The sequence below is a fragment of the Drosophila albomicans genome, chromosome 2R (genome assembly GCF_009650485.2).
Source record: "Drosophila albomicans strain 15112-1751.03 chromosome 2R, ASM965048v2, whole genome shotgun sequence".
Lineage (NCBI taxonomy): Eukaryota > Metazoa > Arthropoda > Insecta > Diptera > Drosophilidae > Drosophila > Drosophila albomicans.
This window is the reverse complement of record NC_047631.2, coordinates 9,859,622-9,880,599: the sequence shown is the minus strand read 5'-3', so window position 1 is coordinate 9,880,599 and position 20,978 is coordinate 9,859,622. Positions and strand designations below refer to the sequence as shown.

Below are 20,978 nucleotides of genomic sequence, written 5' to 3'. Positions count from 1 at the left end.
AGCTTTCCATATAATTATAATGTTGGAAGTCATTCTCAGTGCGATGCAAGTCGAAGTGCAAAATTGTAAATCGGTATAATGATATAATAAATCAAAGACCTTCTCTGCCTTTTTCGAGCCTTCTTCGGGCCAACTAAAAGGGTCGTCATGACGGGGTAGCTTTTGTGTATCATTAAGGAAATGATTGCCCTATATAAGCACAATAAGGGGTGGATGCGTTGTGCTGGAAGACGGTAGATGGTCGATGCTTGATGCTCGATGCTCGATGCGGAGTTGCATCAATTTTTGTTCTCTTTTTCTTCTTCTCGACAAGGAGCCGAGGAAGTGAGTTCATTGTGGCCACTTTTCTCTCAGTTGCCATCAAATTGCCATGAAGAGTTAATGAGCCGCAATGGGTCTAAGCAATTTGTTACTCAGTATTCGCATTCCGTTTAATAATTCGGAAACCGCAAGTGTCACGTGTTCACTTGATTGTGGTTTCTTATTACGGCATTACTTGCACATATGTTGCAAAGTGGTAATTACTCTTATGAATATTTCCGATGAACTCAAATAAACCAGATTTAAGTACTACAGTTATTCATGACAAATTGATGCACTTTGTTGGCATTGCATATTTGTTATACTTACCTTTGTGTTGAATGAAGTGTTTCCCTAACAGATGAATTCAATCTTTTAAGGCCAATTTGCAATTGTTTATTTATTCAAGACTGAAGATGCTTAAATTCTTCTTTCAACTGTAAATAAACAAAATCTTAATTTTCAGTTCTGTGTGCTTGACAGTGAAATACCTGCTATCAATTTCAATTAAAAGTTAAACAGTATGATATTATTCTTAAAATATAACAAAATAATATTCCGAACAAATATTTAAATTCACCGAAGGCAATTTTTTCTTATTGTTATAGTACTACTTTCCAAATATACCATAGAGCTTTTTTTCCACAATTTTTTTCTAATTAATTATTATAATTATGCGCCTACAGGAAATCTATTTAACATGCAGAAGGAGTCATGAAGAGTTATGGGTAGAGGGTATAGAAAACCTTATATACCCTATATCTTGCTCTGTATCAAGTAAGTAAAAGATATATGTATATAATAATACTATTTTGTCAACTGACCATAGCGTATTTAATAGAGAAGCACAGAAATATACATTAATATTTTTTATCAAGGAACAATGACAATGCATTTTTTCGATAAATATGGACAGATAATAAAATTAGAAGCTGCTGAAAAATTAATACCAAACTTCAATAAAAACAACAGATAGTTGATAAAACATGTAAGAAAGCTTCAGTCGGGTTTGCTCCACTATGAGATACCCGGTACCCATATTGAATAAAAGCAAACAGAACTGAATTATTTTTAAAATAGACAAAATAATAGTAAAAATGTGTCAAATGGTATATTTGGTATATTGTAGCAGTATTATATTCAAAATATACCATAGAGTGCAAAATATATCAGATTGTCAGCCAAAGCCCCTTAGAAGTCTATTAAGTGGCCGAATTTTTCAATACAAATATTATTTTTTTTTTAACAACATCGACAACTATACTGTTGTTATTATTGTATGTACTCAAGACTCTAGCTTCAAAATTAAGCTTGTAATTCGATTTTTATTGATTAGCGGCGGCGGAAGTGGGTGTGGCAAAAATTTAAAACAAACAAGTGCTATCGAAAAAAAATTATATATCTAATATTCTTTGAGATCTAGGTGTTCATTCGGACAGATGGTTATGGCTATCGTCTCGGCAGTTGAAGCTGATCAAGAATAAGTATACTTATTGGGTCGGAGATGGTTTCCCTGCCTGTTACATAGATTTCCTTCCGGCACAAAGCTAAAATACCCTTCTACCCTATGGGTAGCGGATATAAAAAAGATTTAAAATCTGGTCTCAGTACTACTTTATTTTATTCTAATAAGTTCGTATAAACATGAATTTGCTTGATTTTAGATAATAATAACAAAAATAATTATTTTGCATGAGTCTTATTCCGATAGTAAACTGTGAAATCCATTACAAATTTAAGTTGAAAACACTAAAATTTTGTTTTGTTAAAGTCAAACTGACTTACTTCGTAAAATGCTTCTACTTATTTTATCACTAATGGCACAGAACATATTCCGAATGATTTTTTCTTTTAAGCCATTGATTAAAACCTGACAAAAAACTAGAACGCTTCTTAAAGAGAAGGTATTTCAGATAATGAAAATCAATCTTGTGCTATATATTTTGGACGATTCTGTTAACAGGCTAGAACACTAGGATATAGCTTACTTTGTTTATTATATCTGTGCATCTATAAAGTGTGTTGATAACAAAACACATATTTACAGACTGTTCGCGTACAGCGCTTATTGCTTTAATGCAGATAAGAGAGTATAAATTTATAAATTAATTAAATTAATTAAATTACCTCTAACATACTACTACTATTGCGTATACTAGTGGAAACTTTCAACACAAACAGGAGTCAAGTTCAGTATTGTGGCGTTCATTATTTAGCCACTAAAAAGCTCACTTCAGTGCTTAATATTCTTTATCTCTTCACACTTTGCAGCCGTGGGAGAGGATTTGAAGAAATCGGTAAAGCAAACAATTAATTAGCAGTCGTGTTGGGCTTCAGAAACCAGTTTATGTGCAGTCAGAATAGGAATGTACCATTTATGCGGATATTTTTCACACATTACGAGTAGAATCGTTTTGGGTAGAATTTGAAAAATGAGAACAGAGCCGATGAAAATGGAAATAAATTAAATGTTGAGCTACTTCATGATTGACTACTGTACTTTTAGGTGCTCGTTATTGCATCAAATTATTAAAGACTTTGGCTACTCCCATTAGTTAACGCGGAATAACTACATAGTAAATATTTAAAAAACGAAATTTAGCAGCTCATTCACACTATATTATATTTTTAAACAATCTTGTTTCTTGAATCGATCAGCAAATGGAATGGATGGAAATAACGTAAATATTGACAGCTCATTTAACTGTTTTGTTTCTTTGGATCGATCTTCAAATCGAATAAACGGAAATGAATAAAATGTTAAGATACTTTATGATTGACTACTGCATTTTTTTATTTTGTTATCAGATATTGTGTAAAACTTAGTTTAACGCAATTAGTTAACACCTAATAACTACTCAGTAAATATTTTATAAACAAAATTAAGTAGCTCATTCAACTATTTTGTTTCTTTGAATCAATTGGCAATGGAAATAAATGAAATGTTGAGCTACTTAATGATTGACTACTGTATTTTTTCCGAGCTCGTTGTGGCATCAGGTATTATTTAGGACTATGTCTAGTGCTATTAGTTAACAAAGAATAACTACTGTAGTAAATTGGTATTCACACAAACACACACACACAGAGAGACAGACAGACTCACTTGCGAATTGCGGATTAAAGCAAACAGCATCAAAGTTTTCAACATGCTCATATTATCGCATCCTCGTGCAGCATGTTTGTATGTAAGCTGTATATATGTATGTATATGTATTTATATCGATGCGAATGTGTGTATATATGCAGATGTGTTGCGAGCCGAAACAATCGCCACACTGTCTCGCAAGTCAAAAGCGGTATTTCCAAATTGGTAGTCATTTCTCGGTTCGTAGAAAGAAGCTAAAGTCATTATGGCTTCCATCGAAGCGATTTTACTGTATGCTGTTTGTGCGCGGTCTGTTTGTTAGTCTGATGTCCGAACACTCCTCTTATTATACATAAGTATAACCACACACACCATACACACACACACGCATACACACACACTCACGCGCGCTCACCATAAAAGACTGGATGCCGCAACTTGTGGATGTTCAAATCGCAAAATACACAATGTGTTCCGCCTTCGTCATATACATATACAAAGATACAGCACCAACTTTAATTTGATTTCGATTCAATGTGAAGTGAAATAAGAAAAAATAATATCCCTGGACCATCCAGATCCTCAATCATTAACACCTCCGTTCATGCACGCAACCGAACCGAAGCTTACAAACTTCGCAGCGCGATCCTCGTGTTGAAATATTTTCAAGAAAGCAGTGCAAATGATTCTCGCTCGCTGTAGGGAAGAGTTGACGCTGATCGTTCTCACCTCGTCGACACTATAACGATGAACATGGCCAGTGTTCGTGGTGCAGTGTGTTCGATGTCTGTTCTCCAATCTCCGTGCCTACCCCACAGGGACAGTAGAAACTGCCGTCGAATTACTGCAAAGCGGATGCCTGACTACTACTATTAAACAGATTTTATAATTAATTTCACTTTTAAGAGCTTTACTACCTTTGTGGAACTATTTTATCTTTTTGTTGTAGTGCTTTCAAGAATGTAATTAGCGCATACTTGCAAAGTTTACCAGCAAATTTCCAACTGGGTACTAAGTTTAGTGCCACGGTAGACTCATGAAAGATACTTCATACATACAATCTGCCCATGCATAAGTATGTGTGTGTGTACGTAGGCATATGTATGTATGTAGGCATACGTATAGTATACATCCTCGGGGTAGATACAACTCAACTTCTGAAATTAGTGTGTTACCCTTCAATAAATTGGCGGCTTGTTGCTTTCAAATATTTATTTCTTATGAGCAGCAGATTCAGCGCAGACAAAATACCAACACATCAAATAATAAATAGCCGCAGCTTATTATTATTAACAAAATATTTACCATTTGCCATCTGATTATCGTATTTATAATGTACATACATATGTATAAAAATGGACTCGCGGACATTGATAAACTCTGAGTATAAACATAAATATTTTTGTTACTTTGTAGCATCGGATGCGTACCTTTTTAATACATTTCACAAAGTTAGTAATACAAGTTTATATAGTAAAATTTATTAATTTTGTCACAGTGCACTGTTTGAAACTATTCTAGTTAAATAAATACAATAATAGTGCATTATCCACATTTCCCTTTTATTGAGTGATTTATTAGACTTCAACATCTTTGAAGATGACCCAACAAATTTATAGTACGCTCGTGAGCAATTTTGCTAATTTGCATTAGCATCCTTGGAAAAAAGGTAATGACTTAGTAAGGGAAGATAATTTTACATAATCGCACAGAAGACATTTGTAATCCCATAAAGTATTTATTCTTAATCAAGGTCAACAAACGCCCATCTTCATATACATATATCCGTTAATCAGGTTTGATTAAGGAAGTTATCCACGTAAATTCAAATAAACCGAATCAGAAGAGTTATCTACCAAATTTCGACTATACAAAATATCATAAAAGATATTAACATAGTAAAACTGTCTCTGTTTATTAATATAAATATCTATGATAAATATACTGCCCATATCTGCATCTTCATTGAAAATCATTCATGCCTTTTAACTCAAAATTAACTTTAAAAAACCTATATTTATTAAATACAAATAATAGAAAGTTGAATGCGTCTTTTTTACAAAGTTAGATAAATCCGGTGCATACTTTATGTGTATATTTCAATTTACTAAAGAATAACATTGATTGCACAACTTTGTTGCAAATTGCAATTCTCTACTCTAGAAATGTCATAATCAATCGGCGTCGTAAACATAAATGTTAATCCCATCGATATTTCATGTATGTACATAAAAGTATACTTGCTTCTTCTCTTTATTGCCTTTCAGGGTAGCACGGAAAGCATTTGCATAAATAGCACTGCTTGCTGCGCGTGTGCATGGTTGTGCAAGCAGTGCATTCGCTTGCGCATTTTAGTTGGCCACGAATCATGTGATGGCGAGTATACGCGACTAATTCCGAGCTATATCTTTTCTTTAAACCGAAAACTGTAGAAATTCAAATTAGAATGACATTCAGAAATTGCGATGGAGTGCATAATTAATTATTTTATTAATTAATTATTTTCTATCAAAAATATTTTAAAGAAAATCCAGTAGATACAGTTTGATATATATTATTGTTTATAAATGGTAAATTTTAAGGTAAATTTTTAAATTCACATTAAAATCTTCGCTTAGTATATTGTTTTTGAATGAAGTGTCAATTAACTCTGCTCTATTCATTAAAAAAAATACATGAGGTTGACATCACTTAATTGGATTCGTTGATTGTCAAGAAAATTGTAAAGCATACAATTATTGCTCTAGCACAACATATAATTTTTATTTAATTATTCTTATCAGTTCGCTCTTACTGCTCTTCTATGTATGTACATACATATATGTATGTATATGTGTGGCTATGGAAAGAGTGTTCAGGATGAAGCCATGATAATCATTGAATTTGCCATAAATGAGCTGTCAGCAGAGGAAACAGACGCTCTTCCAAGCAGGGAAAACAGTCGCTTTTCCAACGGCCCAAAAGTGCTTTAATTGCAGTTTGTGAATGTGTCGATATGTACGTCTAAATGTATGTGTCTGTCATTAAGAGAAGTCCAATTTCCGTTGCAGGGTATCTGCATGTCGAGCGCTTTGTGTGTGCGCTTGGTATTCAATTCCAGCTTTCAATTGTTTTTTCGACAAAACAAACCCACAATTTTAAGCTAAGTGTCGAGATATTTTGCAAATGGTAATGTTATGCCCACATATACTATATTATAAAGGCGAGCACCCTAATGCGAAACTACAATTTAATTTGTTTGATTTTTATCATATTCATACGCTTTTATTTATGTTTTCGATGCACACTTTTAACTTGGGATTGGTTAGCAATGGCTTACAAGCGGTACCTGGCAACACCCTGCAATGCGATTGGCCCTGGCGAGAGAGTGAGATGCCGCGCATGCTTGCGTATTGCTGTGTATGAGTAAAACAGGGAGCGGACGTTGCGGCAATGGCGGCGTCTCACTCTCGCTCACGCGAAAGACATTGCAGCGGCCGAAGAATACCATTCATTAAAACATCTCTTCGAACACATTCTTGTCAGTTTGCACGCTGATGCCGTCGAGAGCGCATCGCTGTTGCCCAAAAGAAAAAAAAAAGAAAAAACGAGCTAATAAGTGAAAAAACGAAAACAAACGTGAAAATAAATAATTGTAATAATAAAGAGAGCGCCGCAATGCCACGTCCATTGAAAGTTACCTATGGTGACCAGAAGCCACCATATTCGTATATCTCATTAACAGCCATGGCCATTATGCATTCGCCGCATAAAATGCTGCCGCTGAGTGAAATCTATCGCTTTATTATGGACAAATTCCCCTATTACCGTAACAATATGCAAAAATGGCAAAACTCTCTGCGACACAATTTAAGTTTCAACGATTGCTTCATCAAAGTGCCGCGCAACATCAGCAAAGCCGGCAAAGGATCATATTGGACGCTGCACCCAAAGGCGCTAGGCATGTTCGAGAATGGCAGTTTGTTGAGGCGACGGAAACGCTTTCGCGTCAAGCAATTGGAAAAGGACATCATCAACTCGGACCTGGCCGCAATATCCGCATATAGCGCTGCTGCTGCACAAATTAACGGAGCTGATTCACATGCCGACTGGAGTCTCATCGATAATGATAACTACAAAACTTCCACGCAACACAAAAAACAATACTATGTCGAACCAGCAGTTCCATTAAGTGTGACCGACTTGGTCGATAGCATTCCTACGCGCCCCAAGCGCGCATTCACCATCGAGAGTCTGATTGCTCCTGAAACTAGCAATAGTATTAACAGTAGTAGTAGTAGCAGTAGTAGTTTAGTGAGAAGTGGTGTTCATGATGCACGAACCATAGCTCAAGCCGTGCACCGAAAGCAAGTTTTACTCAATACGAGTAGTCGATGCATTGAGGCCATTCCCCATGTTGCCAATGCAGCGGCAGCGGCTAACTTTGCTCAAGCAAATTTTAATCAGTTAATGACACATCATCAAACCCAATTGCCATTAATCACACATTATTTGTATAATCCTCAGCACACATTAAACACCATGTACATTTATCAGCACAAGCAATTGCATGACCTACGAAACCATTTCAATGGTTCGCTTTCAATATTCTAATAATTAGACCATAAGATAGCTGCAGTTAAGGACGCTGTGAGATACCCGTTGCCCATTACAGTGAATAGAAATCAATTAAGTGTGCATCAATTATCGTCCTATCAAAATATTTCGTAAATACCTTCAAAGGTATCAAGATTCCTCCTAATAAAATATTTCTCAACATCCGATCGTTACCAAATAGCGCCCCTTAAGTATGACTATCTTTCGACCTATAAAACGTTATCTTAAACACCTTTAAAGTGTGATCAACTTTAACGTAATACAAGTATTTCTTTACCACATTAAAAAGTAAATAATATTTGGTCTAAACAAAATTAAATTTCTTCATACGATCTTAACCCAATTTACCTCATTTAGGTGAATAACTTGCGCTCCATAAACAAATTTCGTACCTTCAAAATTTATTATCCCATCGCAAAAAAAGCTTCAAAACCACTCAGATCATTTGCTAATATGTACATATGTATTTTTAAATGTATTGCTCTATCTTTCAAAATGAGTATTTGATTTGTGGCGAACGGTAACGTGAACAATTTATTTAACAATGTTTATTCGAATGAAAAAAAAATTGTCATACTTATAGTTCTTATAATCTATATATGTAACTAACCTATCGATATTTGGATCTGCTATTACAACACATTCTTGAATCCTATGGCTAGCGGGTTAGACAGCAAACTAAGAAAAATGAATTTTTTGTTTATAAGTTTACAATTAAATGGACTAAACTCGTTTTGTGATATATTAGTTTTTTACAATAAATTATTATTATGCATTTTGTTAAAACGTAATTATTATGTCTGAAGAAAATAAATACGAATATTAAATAGAAATGAAACTAATCATGTGTTTAGAAAAATCTCAGAGCAGCGTAAGTATCCATTGAATCTATTATACACATATATTATATATATATATTTTTGAAATTATATTGGGCAAGAATCCTGTAAAATCAAATGACTTGCCTAATTCCGCGCTAACTGTATTGCTGACTTTTCAATTAATCAACATACTTTCAAGAACCTATGTATTATAAAATAGATATGCCATGTTTCTGAACCATTAAAATAGTATAATTGGTCCATCGACTGCTTCCTGCGAATTGAAGTATAACACTTTTATATATGCATATTACCTATATTTGTGTTCGTTTACAAATCAATCGATATTTTGCAAATGAAATTGATCAGTTACATGTCCAGAAAGTTATATTTATTTATGGCAGGTGCCAGCTGTTTGGAATTGCATCATGTTTCTTAAATATCTTTACCGATAATAATAATAATTGTAATTTTAATCATATTTTTTACACATTCATTAAATACTGTTATTTAGTTCTGAAAATTTTGTTGAAGATTTTACACAATCTTTGACTAATAACCTGACACGCAATTTATGAAATCAAGGACAAACGTAACGACCAATTAATTCATGTTTCACTTTATATCAGTAAATTAACATACACTCTAAAATACCCATAACAATCGACGTGACTTTTCGTCGTAGTTTCCGTCGCTTTTTTTAACCGAACAAGTATAAACAAATTTAGCCAGCTATAAAAATTAAAAATCAAAGACATTTAAATAATATTTTGAAATTTTTTTCTTTGCTATGAAATGATCAGAAGGTATCTCACCAACAAATGAAATGTTTCTGCTTAAACAAGGAATGATTCAAGCTGAAAAGATACCGCGTAGCCTCAATTCAATATCAAACCAATCTGGACAACCTGAAAGGTAAATTTCCCCAGCAAAAATGATTAATTAACCAAATAAATGAATATGTTTATAGCTTTGAAGGTTTTTATTTTGAAATTTCTGTCTGTTGTGTGACAAATGCAAACTTAATTATAAAATTTCCTTAGAAATATCAGACATATTTATATTTGTGATTAGGCACAATTATGTCAAAACCGAATAAAAGCCGCTGTACATCAAGATTATATGTAGGTACATATTAGTGTATGTATATAAGTGGCTTGCAAGTATTTTCTTCTTTGCACTTAATCAGTTACATGGATGAAGAACGTCAGTTGACTTAAAATCTTCTATAATTTGAATGTTGATTATTATTTCCCCTGTAGTTGCCTTGATGATAGTTGGAATGCCGGGGTCCATTATAATTGTTATTGCGTTGCTGATAATTGTTACCCTGATTTCTTTGATTGTACGATCTGTTGTAGTTCTGATTACCATGATATCCTCCTGTTTAAAAGAAGACCAGTGAATATAGATGCAACTATTGCACCTAGAAAATATTTACCTTGATTTTGTTGCTGATAATTGTTATAGTTCATATTATTTCCCATATTATTGTGATATTGTTGATAACCACCACCACCTTGTCCATTATCATTTCTTCGCATTCCAGCGTTAACCATCCGATGGGCACCAGGTGGTAAATAAGCGCGCTGCGAATGGTTGCCGAAACCTAAACCGGACAAATAAATTAATTGCATGAATAAGTCTAAAAATGATCGTATTTAAGTAGGAAATTGACCATAAATTCATCAGAAGCAGATGCTTTTTTTAATAATAAGCACAATTATTTAATTATTAGGCTTACCGATAACAGGTCCATTTTTATGACTATTGTCGTTTTGTATAACTTGAGGAGGGTCCACTGCATTGGGCAGCCTCTTGGCCAGGAAGATGAAGTCCTCATCGTACTCTGGATCCTTGTAGACAGCCGTTATTGCGGTATTATCGACAATGTCAGGCAAATCAGGTATGGGCGACTTTAAATGCCTGTAACGATGAAAATACTTCGTTTTTATAGTAATTGCAGGATATCAAAATAATAAGCCAATATATAGCGATTTAAATTAATCGTTATTAAATATCGTGTTTTCTCCACTTACCCGGATAAGATCGTATTAAGTTCGGATGCTGATATTGTTCCGCTCATGCCATCAAATGATATGGGACTATTCTCATTATCGGAGCTGTCAGCTGTCTTGTATAATTTCTGAACCTTCTTGAAATGAGGACTTGATTTACTTATATACAGATTGTTTTCACCTCTCTTGTTCCGCTTGACTGAAAATCGAATTAAAAGTGATTTTATCAATGGATTTTATAATAAGTGTGACTTTCAATTAATTAGAATTAATGTCAATTACTTTTGGGATAATTTAGAGTGATTTAAGCGCCAAATTTACTTACCTTCTTCTGCCGTTAATTCGCCATGAAGCGGTTTAAGGGCCTTAAATAGTCGATTTTCATCCACGAATGGCAATAATGCAACACCTTGCCAGGCGAATTTTTTGCCATTCAGATCAATCTTGAAGTCTTCTGGGTAAAAGTCAATTATATTAGATTCCTAAATCAAATTAAATTAAGTAATAGAAACGCAGTTGTTAACAATTTTATAGCAGTTTGCTGGCATTATGAACGATATAATCTTTTCTTGATATAATTATTTTATTCAGTCCTTTATTAACATTTGCTTGCCTGTTTTTTCCTGTTTCTACATAAAAAATTAGTCCCCGCGAATTATGTTTACTGAATTTTTAGTCTATTTTCAAATTTTACACTTTAAAGAGCATTGATTTATAAAATTACTACAAGCTGACGTTTATATTTACAATGCTTTCCTGATTAACTAATTAATCTACAGACAGATATAACCAAAGGCCTATTCTATTCAATAAGTGCCAGACAGTGATTTTGAAAAGTTTTTGAATTATAAAAACAAAAGAAAATTGAAAACATCGTTTTCATTAAAATGTATTGAAAAACTTGTGGTTTATAATCCTACTAAGCACTTACGGTTTTCAATTTAAAAATTATAAGGTACTTTGCCACTTCTATCTATTCAACGTTAATTCAAAGTACTTAATAAAAAAGAAAGTATGTTCTACTTACAGGATTAGACATTAGTTCTGCCCAAGGCTCCGGGACATGGGAGCTACTCGCTGCGGGGAATACGCCCATCAACTGCTCCAAAGGATTAAACTAGAATTAAAAATACAAATAAAAAAATTCATTAGAATATCTTGAAAAATCAATACCGCTTATTTTTCAAATTTGCTGCAAGTCTTGGTTGTCAGGGAAAAACTAAGTTATTGTTAGTTGTTAAGGGCGTAAGACTTTTTTTAAGGGTTATATTTGTATTAGCAGGCGATTAAAATAAAATCTCAATTTTGTCAAAGTAAATAAATTCACCAACTTACCGGCTTTGTGCCCTTTTCGAACGATGTCGACAGTCCTTGGATATTTACAAAATCAGATGCGAATGGAGCATAATGGTAAGGGAAATACCAGTTCCATGAGGCACAACCTTGATAGTAATATTTCAGAACCCAGCAAAGTCCTCTCACATATTGCAGTGCAACAGCATAACGGAATTGAAGATTCTCTGGCGTCACATCGAACTTCGATTCGTAGTAACGTGTCTTAAATCCTTCCTCCCATAGACGCACTTCGTCATTGTCCTCCTCTTCATCGTCCAAATTAGCCTGGGCACTCGTGCGCTTTCCACCAGCTCCCATGCGCAATGCAGCCGCTTCCTGTTTATAGTTGGTGATCTTGTTGCCTGGGGCACTATTGGGTCCCACAGCTGTGGGTCCAAATACCGACTGCTCCATGCCTTTAAAATTGTTATTCTCCCTCTTTTGGCGGGCCTTGTACTGCTGTTCGCGCCTTTGCCTGTCTTTGAATATCTGATCCTCGACATTTCCCAAATCCGTCATAATTAATTGCACTCTGTCTAAATTAACGTCACCCGAATCTGTTAAATATCCTTTGGTTTTATAAACGCACTTCTTGTATAATTCAACCAATCGATCAACGGCGCCTTCGCGTATCTCCAAACTGGGCAAATGTGGCAAGAAATCGTTGCCCACAAAGAAGCACATAAACACCCAATCATCCAGAGCTCTCTCGAAGTCATAACTGAAGGGTAAATTGGGCATTTCCAGCGTTTTCTTCAGATACTCTCTAAGCACACTTAATCGTACAAAGATAAACTTCACCTCCGCCCCAATTGGCACATCAGGCGTAAAATTACTTGTGGTTGGACCAACAGCTCCAAGTCCCACACATTTGTCCATCTCGTGGCCAAACTGATTGCAAACATCGCAAGGACGCGGCTTATTCGGCAGAAACTCTTCGCGAATAATGGTGAAATTCGGCTCATGGGTGGCCAATCCCAACATAATCAAATCTGCATCGGCTCCACAAAGCACGTGATGTGTGTTAGGATCATGATCGGGCTGCGCACGCTGCTTGCGAATATAGTCCATGATCTTGTGCTCTCCCTCACCGGGTACATTGGCATCCGATAGAATCACCTTGATGCCCTTCCAGGCCGGATTGTTATTGAGACGATCATGTATATAATAGTGCAAGCATTTGCTCAAGCGATCCATAAACGGAGTGCCAGGCGTGATGCAATTGGAATCGAAATGCTCGCCTTTCTCCTTTTCTGGCGGCAACTTACATCCTAAAAAAAATAAAATTAACTTGTAAACTCAAGATATATTTCACAACACAGAAGATAAGCGGCATTTTGAATGTGTATATGTGTATGGGAAACACACTTGCACGTGCCTTCAATCACACATGTGTGTTTGTTTGTGTTGCGTGTTTGTATGTATGCAATAAACTTACCGCGTGCTAAGAGTTCTTCTCGAATTCTTTCAACTTCTAGCCGCTTTTCAGTGGTTTCTTTAGCGGCTCGAAAACGTCTTGATCTCTGTTGATTCATTTTCGCCCGCGGCGCAACTCCATCAATGGCCATATACAATAATTTCCTGGGACGAACAATGCCGAATAGTCGGTCAATGCACTCGAAGATGGCAACCATCATTTCTTCTTCATTTTTGGGGGCTGGCTTGTCTTCAGGATGCGTACAAGGATGTATAATGCCGTTCATGTCCAGATATAAGTTGTCAAATTCGATGCCATTTGGATTCGGTAAAGTGGCGTCTTCGTAAATATTTTTGCCCGTATCCGGATCTACTTGCTAAATATACAAGTCAGTACAATTCCAAATATATATGCAATTTTTGTAATACCTTGTTCTCGTTGCATTCTATAATAACACAAGGATACTTTTTGCTGAGCCATCGAAAGAATGCCGGTACTCCCATTTTCAATTAGAAGAAATTGTCCAAATATTACTTTTCATCTACACGATGTACATAAGTACGTATATTAGAGATGGGCAAACAGCGATGACACTAACGATGCATAAATATTTTTGTAAGATATCGAAACATCGATTTGCATTGGGAAGCATTTTTGCAAAAATGCAAAAATCCATATATTAATATAAATTTTGTGCTATTAATTATCAATTAAATTATAATTTAGAAAACGTTGTTTTCCTCTGAACATTGGCACCGCAAAGCTGTCGCTGAAATCGAATTTCAAACATCGAAAGACTATTGCAAATAATCGATTTATTTAAGCTAAACGATTACTTACCGCCATTAATCGAATAAAATCGAGTATTTATTGTTGAAATAATAGGCTGCCGCAAAATTTTAAAAAATGCAAATTGGTGAAACATGTAACAGGAGCGAGCAACTATAGCAAAATAAGTAACAGAGTATTGGACTGCGTTCTTAGCTTCTCTTTTCATTCACTATACATAGCTTGTATATTGTTGACCGACTGAAGCTAAAAATTGTTTAGTTTTGATAGGTAAGTAGTTTCACCTCTAGATACATATGTACATTACCAGTACATACTTATATATAAGAACTGCAGAATTTACTTATATAAATTACTAAATATTTACGATTTTAGAAGTGATATATGACTTTATTACAATCAATTAAATGGATTTACAAAAAATTATATGCGTACAATGAAATGAAATAATACATTAGAAAATAGGTGCTGTTAATGCTTGCAAATGTATTTAAACCTAGAACTTAAAACATAGTAGGAATATATAGGCATTCCCATTTTTTGTTTTTGTTTTTAAATATAAATGCATGTATACTGTAAAACTTGCAGACTTAAATTATAAGCTGCTAGTACAAATTTCATTAATTATTTTGTATACTTATGTAATTTATTTTGATTCGAATATGTAGAATATGAATATCCACGTTTGCAACGTTTTTGAATTTTAATTTTGAACAATAGATTCAACAGGTGGTTTCTTGCATTGGATTTCGCTTTTGACAGCTAGCATAGACTTTAGTATTGCCAAGAACTGTGGAAACTTTGGGGCTGAAGCTTTCCTTGCACTTTGAAATCTCCTTACCACACCCTTTATTATTTCCCGTGACGTGTGTTTCATGCTTCTGGGCTTTTGCTAAGATGTCGGTAGTTTGTGTTTGCTGGTCTGAACTTTGAATAGAATCTCCTTTATTGTTCACATTGCAATCGCTTAATGAAAATTTAAATATTTTCTTCAATGACAGTTGGCTCATTTGCTCGGATAGACGACGGATATTAAGCTGAAGTTCTTCTTTCGATTGCTCCGATATAGACGAAAAGCTATGTCTATTCTGCAATCGTTTGGAATTGTTAACAGTTAAATTACAATTTGAATGTTCGGTGTGCCTCAATGGATCTGGTTTAGCAGCAGCTTGCGTTTGAAAAGAATGTCGCGTGATATTGTCATCACAAATAGCAATATCTCCGAATGGATTAAGCAAATTTTTACCTCTAGCTGGTGAAAAGCTGGCAGATTTCGTTTGAATAGCTTCGTTGGGCGAACGAATTACAATACAAGAAGCATCATTTGAGGTTTTCAAAAAGTGTGGAGAAGGTGGAGCGGAAAGGACATAATCTCCCCCATTTCTTAAGCTTTGATGTCTTTGCACTTCTGGTTGCAAATAATTCGATTTTTTATGTGTATCCAAGGAAAGTTCCCGTTTGGCCGAAGAAAATGATTTTATCTGGCCAATTTGTGCTTTATCTTTCATACGCGGCGATTTTATTTGGGATTCGGTTGATCGTTTTATCCAAGGATCCGCATTCTCGCTATATTGATTAAGTCCATCCGTTTGAAATTCACTTTTCTTTGTCCACGGATCCATGGATGAAACGTAGAGCAAAGAACTTGCACTTCTCGGATCGTTATTATCATATGCAAATGTTGACTTCTTTATATCTATATTATTTGGTGATGTTTGCTCCGATTTACTGAATGCGAATGCGTAATGGTATTTATTCTGATTGTCATGATGTGCCGCAAGTCGGCCGAGTCGTTGTGAGTTATCATATGCTGTTATATTTGCCTTTTCATATCGTGACTGTTGAGAAATTAAGGGCGATTTCTTAGCTATTCTTTTTAAATTTAAATCACTTGTCGACATCTTTTCGAATGAGCTTTGTGGTATGGGCAGTAAATGATCATGGTTGTTGTATTTACGATATATCTGAGAGTTGGACACATTAAATGTCTGCTCTTTGATCGTCTTATTTGTTGCTGAACTGTGGCTAAAATCAAAATAATTCCTTTCCTTTGGGGTTATTGTCTCATTGGGCGATTTAATGCAATTGCAAGTAATGGGCGAATAACTTGGTGAAAATCTTTCCGATTCACTAAAATCATTTATGTTGATAGCCAACTGCTTGGCATTGAATAGTTTGTTATCAGATTTCTGCTGTGGTTTCTTATTGTAGATATAGCGACCAGAAAGTTTATTATGCTGGACATTTGGGTAAGAATTCGGATGTACCGGAGAGTGGGGAGAATGTACAGGAAGTGTGGGAGCAGCATTGTGAAGTTGCTTTGATGAAGTAGCTGCAGAAATTTCATTTGGTTTTTTATTACTTTGTTGCGTGTTTTTTCCTTGAAGTTCTTTGCTATCTACGTTTTCATATCCTTTCGAATATTTGCTATTTGATGGATGTGTTGATTTATTTTGGGCTGCCGGTGTTGAGCCCGATTTCTTTTGCTAGAGCAGCTTCTCTGCAAGGTCTTTAATGGAAATCGAACTGGAAGCTGAAACACCTGAAAATAGGATGAAACGTATTAAACGATGTAATATTAAGCAACTTGGTATTCAAAAAATATATATATTTATTTCCCAACTAAAACATCATATTCTAATCAATAAAACAGACCCATAACGAAAATAGATCAAATAACTATTTTTCTGAATATAAATACTTACCTTTTGGGTAAGTTTTAATAGGAAGAATTTGTTCGTATATTAGCTAAAGCATTTCTATTTACGAAAGATGTGTGTTACCCCTTAGCTTATTAAAGTTTAAGGTGCAAAAACATAAAATTACCCTAAGTTTTAACAAGAGAAAAATAGTTTCCCTTCGATTCACTTACCAAATTAATTAAAACTATTTTACGGACATCACAATAATATCAGAACAAGTCATACTAAACATCTAACGCTAGAAATAAAATAAAAAGCGAAATCAAAAATAAGAATTAATCATAATGCTTAAAATAGCATCAAATCATAATATAAAAGAAATTAAAATAAAAATGAAGGGAAATAATTAATAACACAAAATACCCAACTTTACAGACTGAATTTAAACTCATTTGTTACCCAGTATGACAGATTGGTTTAGCCATCAAAACTCTAATGACTTTAGAAGACCGATCCGAAAGTTGATATCTTTTTAACATTATAAAATTATATTTTAAAAAGGTGAATAAGTTCAAACAAATTTATAAGTTTGCAACCAAGGCAGTGGACATATTTGAATAACATTTATAGTATTACATATAATCTACGTGTTTATTATGTTTTGCTTCTTTTATCCTCAGATAAAATAAGATTATCAAGAGCTTTCAATTAGAAGCTCGGGAACAGCTAAACTGGGATTTGGAATTAAGTGAATACGATATTTATTTATTATAATCTTTATTCTCATAAGATTTACGACTACATTTACCACTACATGTTCATGGAATGGTTGTAAATCTTTAATTATCACTGAAGGTTTCTTAAAATTCTGTACCATTATTGATTTTTAAACAGATTTTGTATTAAGCTAATAAATTATTTATATAAGTATGTATATTGGCCAAGAAGAGTATTGTGCGGGATATTGGAATACTAAATTCGAATGCTTCGGCATCGGCAATATAAGAATGGTGTAATAAGAGACAGTGTATTTATTGGGAGAGCTGTGTGTTGTGTTACGATGATGTTGTCACTTAATTTGTCGACAATCTTTCCTTCTCAATCAATAAACTATTTTCCAGATGTTTCGGTATCTATGTATGGCTTGCGCATCCTTGTGAAATATTGAAATTTGTTAAGTTTATGGCCTGCATTAATTGTGAGCAAGGCTTGTTTTTGCTAGAGAAACTTTTCTGCAAGATCTTTAATTGAAATCGAACCGGAAGCTGTATATCCTGCAAAAGAAGTGTATTAGAAGTGGTATTAGATGAAGTAACAAGTTAGAATGCTCTAGACAATGCATCGACTTGACAATACAACTAATATCCAATTCTTAAGAAAGAAAAAGAGAACTCAAATGATTGCAAATGGATCTAAGTCAGACTTTAATTCTACTAGCGTGCAAGTAACTTGAAGTTCAACTAATATAATTTTGTAAAACGTAAGGCCATTTTATTCAAATATCATTTGAATTGAGATAAAACTCCTCCCAAAGAAGTCGTAAAAAGTGTACTTTGTACACACGTTCGACGCCGTTAAAAAAATTATGGTTTAGATTGCTCACTTTGATAAATTACTTGAGACTTATTGTCAGTGGATTTTGTATTAAATGAACACACACACGAATGCAAACTTCCATGAAGTGGGGCGGAGATGAGTCACTGATAAATTCTAATCGGTTATTCCCACACAGACCGGAAACGGGGCAACAATTTTTTATCAGGTTTGTCAGCGATATTGCTTATTAGGGTTTAAATTCGTTATGGGGCTTGCTTGCTTATTAAAGACAGTAAAATGAAAACGCACATTATATTTACATATGTATGGTATTATAATAATATTTAGTGGATGACGCAAAATTGCTTACTTATCTAAACTATTAGCAACAATGTTTCCCACACAGAAAAGAGAACTTAATGCTAATGATTTATATAAAAAAAGAGTAAAATAATGAGTGCCATTTAAATGATTGTTTGATTTTGCTACTAACCATCGTTGTCGTCTGGCTTATTGTTTTTGATATTAGATTCACGTTCGGTCGCTGTTGAAGCTGTTGTTGTTGCTATCTGCGGCGTTTTTTGACTATATTTCAAACTAGCTGCGATATTTAGATTTGTATTAGCTGCTCCATCAGCAGATGTACTGCTACGACCGCCTGCCTCGACGACATTATTCTTTAATTGTCATTTGATCAGTTCAACGGAAAGAAATTTTCTCAACCGCTCATAATATTGGGGATGCAGTTCCACATCGTTATGTCCAGCTCCCTAAAAGAATAAAGAAAAAGTTACTTTAGGTGAAAATAAGTGAGAAAGAGTGAGGAGCTCACCTCCACCCAAAATGGTTCGACAGTCTTGGGACATCGCTCATAAATGCCAATGCCGTGAGAAAAATCAATGACCTCGTCATCAGTGCCGTGAATAACCAAAACAGGTGATTTCACTTTCGGCACCTTATCAATACTGTTTGTTGAAAATTGATTAGTTTTTGATTGCATATGCGACATATTCAATTCATTATTATCGTACCTTGGAAAGGCATCAAAGAACCACGTTCGTTTTGTGTTTCTAAAGACAACTCGCAGTCCGGACATCAATGGTGAATGCAGAATTACGGCGCCGACTTCATGTCGTGATGCCAAGTCCACAGTGGGAACTGTGCCTATACTTTGGCCATATAATATGATAGTCTCTGGACTAATATTAAGCCTATAAAAGACAGCAATTGTCACTAAACATTATATTCTGGTTTTATTTATAGTTAGGACCTTACCTTGTTCGCATTGCTTGCCAAGCTGCCTCGATATCTGCATAAAGATTCTTCTCGGAGGGTTTGCCACCACTCATGCCATATCCCGAATAATCGTAGCCAAAGATGTTGCAATTGATTTGCGAGCCGAGTGTGAGATAAAAGCTACTCATTTGACCCAAATCGACGGCGTTGCCATGTGAAAAGAGCAGAGTATATTTTGCATTCTTGCTGCAACGCACATAGGTGCATGTTATCAAATTGCCCCGAGATGTGCGGGTGAAGAACGCCTCGATTTTGGATTTCTCACGTTCCGAGTATTGCCACTCTGCGCGATCATATAGCTGTAAATTGTATTTGATGTTTGTGTCATCAGCTGGCGTCAATTTGTATGTTGGCTCAGGTGGCTGGAAAGCGAGTTTGGCAGCAATCGGTCCGGGACAAGGCGGGCAGCAGAACATGCAGCATAATTCGCTAATGCTAAACATAACTCCTTCGTCTCTACTTCGAAGTGCCTCACCAAACCAAATGGAATGTTAATTTTCTAATTGAATTTTTTTTACTTTACTTTAACACTACACACTTTTGTTACACTCTCTTCACAGCTGAACAAAGAAGAACGGCGCTTGCACTTTGCTTTGCTTTGCTTGCACATCAATTATGATTGAAATTGAAAATTTGCTGGATTGCTGTTAATTCAATTTAGCCGAGAACATGGATGATGAGGTATACTACTTAAACCCAGCTAACAAACATTCTTCTTATGTATATTATTACAATTTTAACACCCTCACACAGTCACAAAGTGTAATGGCCGTATATTATACACATACAATTCGTGACGCTCCCGTTCTGTTTTAGTTCAATAAACTAGTTTGGCAATCGATAGACGCTGGCCTTTGTCTAACATTGTGAAATCGTTATCGATAAAAGAGCGAGTGTTGTTCACGATTGCGAAACATTGAAATGGAACACAAATACCGAATTGATCTGAGAAGCAACACTGTGCGAAAGCTGAAATATATAAATTTACTTTCGCTGATTATTATTTATATATTTTTTATTTTTTCTTATAGTTACTCAAATTATTACAAAAAATTCCCACCCAAATTTAATATTGTCCATGAAGGAAACATATGTCCTGTGTACATCAGTTGAGTTTTCTTGTGCTATTATTCTATTATA

The 20,978-nt window shown here is 34.8% G+C and overlaps 4 protein-coding genes and 1 long non-coding RNA gene across 9 annotated transcripts; 2 read left to right on the top strand and 3 right to left on the bottom strand.

The window, feature by feature from the left end:
• The first annotated feature begins 656 nt into the window (after window positions 1–656).
• On the top strand, window positions 657–1,345 carry LOC117575581 (uncharacterized). Its single transcript, XR_004572884.2, has 3 exons — window positions 657–821; window positions 987–1,077; window positions 1,142–1,345. It is a non-coding gene; the product is annotated as an uncharacterized LOC117575581 (long non-coding RNA).
• A 5,587-nt stretch (window positions 1,346–6,932) lies between these two features.
• LOC117574986 (fork head domain-containing protein FD5) lies at window positions 6,933–8,777 on the top strand. Its single transcript, XM_034259056.2, has one exon. The coding sequence runs from the start codon at window positions 7,046–7,048 to the stop codon at window positions 7,979–7,981; it is 936 nt and encodes a 311-aa protein (XP_034114947.1). The 5' UTR covers window positions 6,933–7,045; the 3' UTR covers window positions 7,982–8,777.
• Window positions 8,778–9,772: 995 nt separating this feature from the next.
• Window positions 9,773–14,168, bottom strand: LOC117575094 (5'-3' exoribonuclease 2 homolog). The gene is made up of 9 exons (XM_034259194.2): window positions 14,004–14,168; window positions 13,597–13,951; window positions 12,159–13,429; window positions 11,851–11,940; window positions 11,149–11,305; window positions 10,845–11,022; window positions 10,550–10,731; window positions 10,247–10,414; window positions 9,773–10,188 (listed from the first exon to the last, which is right to left on the bottom strand). Exons 1-9 carry the CDS (start codon window positions 14,076–14,078, stop codon window positions 10,022–10,024), a joined length of 2,643 nt encoding a protein of 880 aa, XP_034115085.1. The 5' UTR covers window positions 14,079–14,168; the 3' UTR covers window positions 9,773–10,021.
• Window positions 14,169–14,733: 565 nt separating this feature from the next.
• LOC117573266 (uncharacterized) lies at window positions 14,734–17,883 on the bottom strand. The gene is made up of 2 exons (XM_034256346.1): window positions 17,815–17,883; window positions 14,734–16,850 (listed from the first exon to the last, which is right to left on the bottom strand). The coding sequence occupies exons 1-2, from the start codon at window positions 17,881–17,883 to the stop codon at window positions 15,087–15,089; spliced, it is 1,833 nt and encodes a 610-aa protein (XP_034112237.1). The 3' UTR covers window positions 14,734–15,086.
• Window positions 16,766–20,639, bottom strand: LOC117574325 (alpha/beta hydrolase domain-containing protein 17B). Of its 5 annotated transcripts, XR_004572776.2 has the most exons (6): window positions 19,818–20,639; window positions 19,574–19,753; window positions 19,375–19,507; window positions 19,036–19,312; window positions 17,237–17,304; window positions 16,799–16,906 (listed from the first exon to the last, which is right to left on the bottom strand). XR_004572776.2 is itself a non-coding variant. In XM_034258135.2 (4 exons), exons 1-4 carry the CDS (start codon window positions 20,279–20,281, stop codon window positions 19,229–19,231), a joined length of 861 nt encoding a protein of 286 aa, XP_034114026.1. In that variant the 5' UTR covers window positions 20,282–20,639; the 3' UTR covers window positions 18,851–19,228. The 5 variants fall into 5 exon arrangements, 1 of the variants encoding a protein (XP_034114026.1); XR_004572778.2 differs by lacking the exon at window positions 17,237–17,304 and having other exon boundaries at window positions 16,766–16,906; XR_004572777.2 differs by lacking the exons at window positions 16,799–16,906; window positions 17,237–17,304 and adding an exon at window positions 17,851–18,280.
• Between the last annotated feature and the right edge of the window lie 339 nt (window positions 20,640–20,978).

Coding starts and splice junctions, on each gene's coding strand:
- LOC117575094 (XM_034259194.2), bottom strand. CDS start 14,078: ATGGGAGTACCGGCATTCTTTCGATGGCTCAGCAAAAAGTATCCTTGT. Junction 11,941..12,158: donor TCGAAAAGGGCACAAAGCCG/GTAAGTTGGTGA, acceptor TTTTAATTCTAG/TTTAATCCTTTGGAGCAGTT. Junction 10,189..10,246: donor TTATCAGCAACAAAATCAAG/GTAAATATTTTC, acceptor TCTTTTAAACAG/GAGGATATCATGGTAATCAG.
- LOC117574325 (XM_034258135.2), bottom strand. CDS start 20,281: ATGTTTAGCATTAGCGAATTATGCTGCATGTTCTGCTGCCCGCCTTGT. Junction 19,508..19,573: donor TTCTTTGATGCCTTTCCAAG/GTACGATAATAA, acceptor TTCAACAAACAG/TATTGATAAGGTGCCGAAAG. Junction 19,313..19,374: donor TCGAACCATTTTGGGTGGAG/GTGAGCTCCTCA, acceptor TTATTCTTTTAG/GGAGCTGGACATAACGATGT.
- LOC117574986 (XM_034259056.2), top strand. CDS start 7,046: ATGCCACGTCCATTGAAAGTTACCTATGGTGACCAGAAGCCACCATAT.
- LOC117573266 (XM_034256346.1), bottom strand. CDS start 17,883: ATGGTACAGAATTTTAAGAAACCTTCAGTGATAATTAAAGATTTACAA. Junction 16,851..17,814: donor CATTCCATGAACATGTAGTG/GTAAATGTAGTC, acceptor AAGCTGCTCTAG/CAAAAGAAATCGGGCTCAAC.